The sequence below is a fragment of the Oncorhynchus clarkii genome, chromosome 18 (genome assembly GCF_045791955.1).
Source record: "Oncorhynchus clarkii lewisi isolate Uvic-CL-2024 chromosome 18, UVic_Ocla_1.0, whole genome shotgun sequence".
NCBI classification, from domain to species: Eukaryota; Metazoa; Chordata; class Actinopteri; order Salmoniformes; family Salmonidae; genus Oncorhynchus; species Oncorhynchus clarkii.
This window is the reverse complement of record NC_092164.1, coordinates 71,270,781-71,278,280: the sequence shown is the minus strand read 5'-3', so window position 1 is coordinate 71,278,280 and position 7,500 is coordinate 71,270,781. Positions and strand designations below refer to the sequence as shown.

Below are 7,500 nucleotides of genomic sequence, written 5' to 3'. Positions count from 1 at the left end.
ATGAGGTCAATATCCTTCCAGGATACCCCGGCCAGTCGATTAGAAAGGCCGGCTCGCTGAAATGTTTCAGGGAGCGTTTGACATTGATGAGTGGAGGTCGTTTGACCGCTGACCCATTACGGATGCAGGCAGTGATCGCTGAGATCTTGGTTGAAAACAGAAGAGGTGTATTTAGAGGGCAAGTTGGTTAGGATGATATCTATGAGGGTGCCCGTGTTTACGGCTTTGGGGTGGTACCTGGTAGGTTCATTGATAATTTTTGTGAGATTGAGGGCATCAAGCTTAGATTGTAGGATGGCTGGGGTGTTAAGCATGTTTCAGTTTAGGTCGCCTAGCAGCACGAGCTTTGAAGATAGATGGGGGACAATCTGTTCACATATGGTGTCCAGAGCACAGCTGGGGGCAGAGGGTGGTCTACAGCAGGCGGTAACGGTGAGAGACTTGTTTTTAGAGAGGTGAAGTTTTTAAAAGTAGACGTTCAAATTGTTTGGGTACAGACCTGGATAGTAGGACAGAACTCTGCAGGCTATCTCTCCACTAGATTACAACGCCGCCCCCTTTGGCCGTTCCATCTTGTCTGAAAATGTTGTAGTTAGGGATGAAGATTTCAGATTGTTTAGTAGTCTTCCTAAGCCAGGATTTAGACTCGGCCAGAACATCCGGGTTGACAGAGTGTGCTAAAGCAGTAAATAAAACAAACTTAGGGAGGAGGCTTCTAATGTTAACATGCATGAAACCAAGGTTATTACGGTTACAGAAGTCAATAAAAAGAGAGCGCCTGGGGAATAGGAGTGGAACTAGGGCTACAGGGCCCGGATTCACCTCTACATCACCAGAGGAACAGCGCAGTAGTAGGATGAGGGTACGGCTAAAAGCAATACGAGAATTGAGAATTGAGAATTGGTTGTCTAGAACGTCTGGAACAGAGAGTAAAAGGAGGTTTCTGAGGACGATAAAATATCTTCAAGGTATAATGTACAGACAAAGGTATGGTAGGATGTGAATACAGTGGAGGTAAACCTAGGCATTGAGTGATGATGAGAGAGATATTGTCTCTAGAAACATAATTGAAACCAGGTGATGTCATCGCATGTGTGGGTGGTGGAACTGAAAGGTTGTATAAGGTATAATGAGCAGGGCTAGAGGCTCTACAGTGAAATAAGCCAATAAACACTAATCGGAACAGCAATGGACAAGGCATATTGACATTAAGAAGAGGCATTATTAGTCGAGTGATCATAAGGGTCCAGTGAGTTGTGAGGTTGGTTGGGGTCACGGCGATTCAGACAGCTAGCCGGGCCATCGGTAGCAAGCTGGCAGAGGATGGAGGTCTGTTTTTAGCCACCTCGTGCATTTCCGTCGTTAGATTAGCGGGGTTCCGTGTGGTAGAGGGGACCAATCCAATTGGCAAAATAGATATAGTTATAGTGACCCAAGAAAAATTGTCCACCTCTCCTCTTCTACTTCTCTCCTCCTCTCCTTTCCTTCTCACCTAACTTCTAGATTCCTCTCCTCTTCTCCTCCTTTCTTCCTCTCATTTCCTCTCCTCTCCTTTCTACCTCTCCACCTCTCCTCTTCTTCTCCTGTCCTTTCCTTCTCATCTACCCTCCATATATTTCCTCTCTTCCTCCGTATCCATATCTTCCTCTCTTCCCCTCTACCACATGACATATCAAAATACTTAAACTTACATGCAAAATACCTGCTGTTAACTTTTAAATGATTGGAATGAATTATCCAAAGAGAGTATAAAGATTTTCATGATGACTAACCTCCTCTTCCTCTCTCCAAAGTCTCCACTTCCTGGTATTCCATACGGAGGAGGTTCACGATGTGTTGCGTATCTGGGACGGTCCCCAGGATGGAGGGGTCCTCCTGAGGGAGCTCAGCGGATCGTCCCTTCCGCCTGACGCCCACAGCACCTTCAACGCCGTCAGCCTCCAGTTCAACACTGACTTCTTCACATCCAAACAGGGCTTCGCTCTGCAGTTCTCTGGTAAGGAGGGATAGAGTCTGTGTGTGTAGTCGAGAGAGGGAAGTTTCTGATGTTGTGTGTATAAATTCATATAGAAAGTGTCTGTTCAGGGGCGACAGGTAGTCTAGTGGTTAGAGGCAGGTAGCCTATTGGTTAGAGGCAGGTAGCCTAGTGGTTAGAGGCAGGTAGTCTAGTGGTTAGAGGCATGTAGCCTAGTGGTTAGAGCAGGTAGCCTAGTGGTTAGAGGCAGGTAGCCTAGTTGTTAGAGGCAGGTAGCCTAGTGGTTAGGGGCAGGTAGCCTAGTGGTTAGAGCAGGTAGCCTAGTGGTTAGAGCAGGTAGCCTAGTGGTTAGAGGCAGGTAGCCTAGTGGTTAGAGGCAGGTAGCCTAGTGTTTAGAGCCAGGTAGCCTAGTGTTTCGAGCAGGAAGCCTAGTGGTTAGATCAGGTCGCCTAGTGGTTAGAGGCAGGTAGCCTAGTAGTTAGAGCAGGTAGCCTAGTGGTTAGATCAGGTCGCCTAGTGGTTAGAGGCAGGTAGCCTAGTAGTTAGAGCAGGTAGCCAAGTGGTTAGAGCAGGTAGTCTAGTGGTTAGAGAAGGTAGTCTAGTGGTTAGAGCAGGTAGTCTAGTGGTTAGAGCAGGTAGTCTAGTGGTTAGAGCCAGGTAGCCTAGTGGTTAGAGGCAGGTAGTCTAGTGGTTAGAGCAGGTAGTCTAGTGGTTAGAGCAGGTATTCTAGTGGTTAGAGCCAGGTAGCCTAGTGTTTCCTCCCACACATCGGTGCGGCTGGCTTCCGGGTTGGATGCGTGCTGTGTTAAGAAGCAGTGCGGCTTGGGTTGTGTTTCGGAGGAGGCATGGCCCTCGACCTTCGTCTCTCCCGATCCTGTAAGGGAGTTGTAGCGATGAAACAAGACAGTAACGACTAACAATTGGATATAATGAAGTTGGGGAGAAAAAGGGGGTAAAAATGTTTTTCCTGACTGTATAAATCCATATAGAAGGGTCAAAGGGTCTGCTAAAAGATATAGTGATGGATCCTAACGTGAGATATGTCTAAGTAACTTAGTGACTCAATGTAAATAATGTATACATGTCAATGGAAAAATCAAGATATCGTGAGTTTCTATTCAGCCCTCTACAGTAAGTATGTACTGTAGAGTTGAAAACAGTTGTTGTCTTTGCTGCTCTAACATCGTGGATGTCTATCTCCAGTGTCTACTGCTACGTCATGTAACGACCCAGGTCTGCCTGCCAACGGGACCCGCAGTGGGGACAGCAAGGAGCCCGGAGACCATGTCCTGTTCCAGTGTGATCCCGGTTACGTCCTTCAGGGGGCCACCAAGATCACCTGCACAGAGATCAACAGCCGCTTCTTCTGGCAGCCTGACCCCCCCACCTGCACAGGTAACACATGTTAACCCAACGCCCCACCTGCACAGGTAAGACATGTTAACCCAACGCCCCACCTGCACAGGTAAGACCTTTTAACCCAACACCCCACCTGCACAGGTAAGACATGTTAACCCAACGCCCCACCTGCACAGGTAAGACATGTTAACCCAACACTCCACCTGCACAGGTAAGACATGTTAACCCAACACCCCACCTGCACAGGTAAGACATGTTAACCCAACACCCCACCTGCACAGGTAAGACATGTTAACCCAACACCCCACCTGCACAGGTAAGACATGTTAACCCAACACCCCACCTGCACAGGTAAGACCTGTTAACCCAACACTCCACCTGCACAGGTAAGACATGTTAACCCAACACCCCACCTGCACAGGTAAGACCTGTTAACACAACACCCCACCTGCACAGGTAAGACATGTTAACCCAACACCCCACCTGCACAGGTAAGACATGTTAACACAACACCCCACCTGCACAGGTAAGACATGTTAACCCAACACCCCACCTGCACAGGTAAGACATGTTAACCCAACACCCCACCTGCACAGGTAAGACATGTTAACCCAACACCCCAGCTGCACAAGTAAAAGATGTTAATTCAACACCCCACCTGACCCAGTCTAGACCCAGTCTATACCAACGGTAACTACATACGACCCAGTCTATACCAACGGTACTTACATACGACCCAGTCTATACCAACGGTACCTACATACTACCCAGTCTATACCAACGGTACCTACATACGACCCAATCTATACCAACGGTACCTACATACGACCCAGTCTATACCAACGGTACCTACATACTACCCAGTCTATACCAATGGTACCTACATACGACCCAGTCTATACCAACGGTACCTATGTACGACCCAGTCTATACCAACGGTACCTACATACGGCCCAGTCTATACCAACAGTACCTACGTACGACCCAGTCTATACCAACAGTACCTACACACGACCCAGTCTATACCAACGGTACCTACACACGACCCATTCTATACCAACAGTACCTACATACGACCCAGTCTATACCAATGGTACCTACATACGACCCAGTCTATACCAACAGTACCTACATACGACCCAGTCTGTATCAACAGACTCTACCTCCTACAGTAGTCGGGGTGAGGGTCATACCATGTAGTTTCTCTACCTGCTACAGTAGTCCGGGTGAGGGTCATACCACGTAGTTTCTCTACCTGCTACAGTAGTCGGGGTGAGGGTCATACCATGTAGTTTCTCTACCTGCTACAGTAGTCCGGGTGAGGGTCATACCACGTAGTTTCTCTACCTGCTACAGTAGTCGGGGTGAGGGTCATACCATGTAGTTTCTCTACCTGCTACAGTAGTCCAGGTGAGGGTCATACCATGTAGTTTCTCTACCTGCTACAGTAGTCCGGGTGAGGGTCATACCATGTAGTTTCTCTACCTGCTACAGTAGTCCAGGTGAGGGTCATACCATGTAGTTTCTCTACCTGCTACAGTAGTCCGGGTGAGGGTCATACCACGTAGTTTCTCTACCTGCTACAGTAGACCGGGTGAGCGTCATACCACGTAGTTTCTCTAACTGCTACAGTAGTCCGGGTGAGGGTCATACCACGTAGTTTCTCTACCTGCTACAGTAGTCCGGGTGAGGGTCATACCACGTAGTTTCTCTACCTGCTACAGTAGACCGGGTGAGGGTCATACTCATCATATCTACACATGTTAGTACTTTAAGACACAGCTGTTCCTTCCTGGAATCCTAGGGAATAGGAAGTGCACTATACAGGGAATAGGGCTCTGGTCTATAGTAGTACTAGTCAAGGACCATATACTAGTCAAGGATCATATCACCTCCACCCTACCTGACACCCTAGACCCACTCCAATTAGCTTACCGCCCAAATAGGTCCACAGACGATGCAATCTCAACCACACTGCACACTGCCCTAACCCATCTGGACAAGAGGAATACCTATGTGAGAATGCTGTTCATCGACTACAGCTCGGCATTCAACACCATAGTACCCTCCAAGCTCGTCATCAAGCTCGAGACCCTGGGTCTCGACCCCGCCCTGTGCAACTGGGTACTGGACTTCCTGACGGGCCGCCCCCAGGTGGTGAGGGTAGGCAACAACATCTCCTCCCCGCTGATCCTCAACACTGGGGCCCCACAAGGGTGCGTTCTGAGCCCTCTCCTGTACTCCCTGTTCACCCACGACTGCGTGGCCACGCACGCCTCCAACTCAATCATCAAGTTTGCGGACGACACAACAGTGGTAGGCTTGATTACCAACAACGACGAGACGGCCTACAGGGAGGAGGTGAGGGCCCTCGGAGTGTGGTGTCAGGAAAATAACCTCACACTCAATGTCAACAAAACTAAGGAGATGATTGTGGACTTCAGGAAACAGCAGAGGGAACACCCCCCGATCCACATCGATGGAACAGTAGTGGAGAGGGTAGCAAGTTTTAAGTTCCTCGGCATACACATCACAGACAAACTGAATTGGTCCACTCACACAGACAGCATCGTGAAGAAGGCGCAGCAGCGCCTCTTCAACCTCAGGAGGCTGAAGAAATTCGGCTTGTCACCAAAAGCACTCACAAACTTCTACAGATGCACAATCGAGAGCATCCTGTCGGGCTGTATCACCGCCTGGTACGGCAACTGCTCCGCCCTCAACCGTAAGGCTATCCAGAGGGTAGTGAGGTCTGCACAACGCATCACCGGGGGCAAATTACCTGCCCTCCAGGACACCTACACCACCCGATGTTACAGGAAGGCCATAAAGATCATCAAGGACATCAACCACCCGAGCCACTACCTGTTCACCCCGCTATCATCCAGAAGGCGAGGTCAGTACAGGTGCATCAAAGCTGGGACCGAGAGACTGAAAAACAGCTTCTATCTCAAGGCCATCAGACTGTTAAACAGCCACCACTAACATTGAGTGGCTGCTGCCAACACACTGACAATGACACTGACTCACTCCAGCCACTTTAATAATGGGAATTGATAGGAAATTATGTAAATATATCACTAGCCACTTTAAACAATGCTACCTTATATAAATGTTACTTACCCTACATTATTCATCTCATATGCATACGTATATACTGTACTCTATATCATCGACTGCATCCTTATGTAATACATGTATCACTAGCCACTTTAACTATGCCACTTTGTTTACATACTCATCTCATATGTATATACTGTACTCGATATCATCTACTGTATCTTGCCTATGCTGCTCTGTACCATCACTCATTCATATATCCTTATGTACATATTCTTTATCCCCTTACACTGTGTATAAGACAGTAGTTTTGGAATTGTTAGTTAGATTACTTGTTGGTTATTACTGCATTGTCGGAACTAGAAGCACAAGCATTTCGCTACACTCACATTAACATCTGCTAACCATGTGTATGTGACAAATAAACTTTGATTTGATTTTGATTTACCACTATATAGGGAATAGGGCTCTGGTCTATAGTACTGACTATATAGGGAATAGGGCTCTGGTCTATAGTAGTACCACTATATAGGGAATAGGGCTCTGGTCTAAAGTAGTACCACTATATAGGGAATAGGGCTCTGGTCTAAAGTAGTACAACTATATAGGGAATAGGGCTCTGGTCTAAAGTAGTGCACTATACAGGGAATAGGGCTCTGGTCTATAGTAGTGCACTATACAGGGAATAGGGCTCTGGTCTATAGTAGTACCACTATATAGGGAATAGGGCTCTGGTCTAAAGTAGTACAACTATATAGGGAATAGGGCTCTGGTCTAAAGTAGTGCACTATACAGGGAATAGGGCTCTGGTCTATAGTAGTGCACTATACAGGGAATAGGGCTCTGGTCTAAAGTAGTACCACTATATAGGGAATAGGGCTCTGGTCTATAGTAGTGACTATATAGGGAATAGGGCTCTGGTCTATAGTAGTGACTATATAGGGAATAGGGCTCTGGTCTATAGTAGTACCACTATATAGGGAATAGGGCTCTGGTCTATAGTACCACTATATAGGGAATAGGGCTCTGGTCTATAGTAGTACCACTATATAGGGAATAGGGCTCTGGTCTACAGTAGTGCACTATATAGGGAATAGGACTCTGGT

The 7,500-nt window shown here is 47.5% G+C and overlaps 1 protein-coding gene across 1 annotated transcript in view; it reads left to right on the top strand.

Moving 5' to 3' along the window:
- Nucleotides 1-7,500, top strand: part of LOC139372403 (CUB and sushi domain-containing protein 2-like) — a 773,740-nt gene that overhangs the window by 512,471 nt on the left and 253,769 nt on the right. The window contains exons 28-29 of the mRNA XM_071112112.1: nt 1,794-1,996; nt 3,179-3,370. Of these exons, the coding sequence (XP_070968213.1) occupies nt 1,794-1,996; nt 3,179-3,370 (395 nt within the window). The remainder of the gene's footprint in view (nt 1-1,793; nt 1,997-3,178; nt 3,371-7,500) is intronic.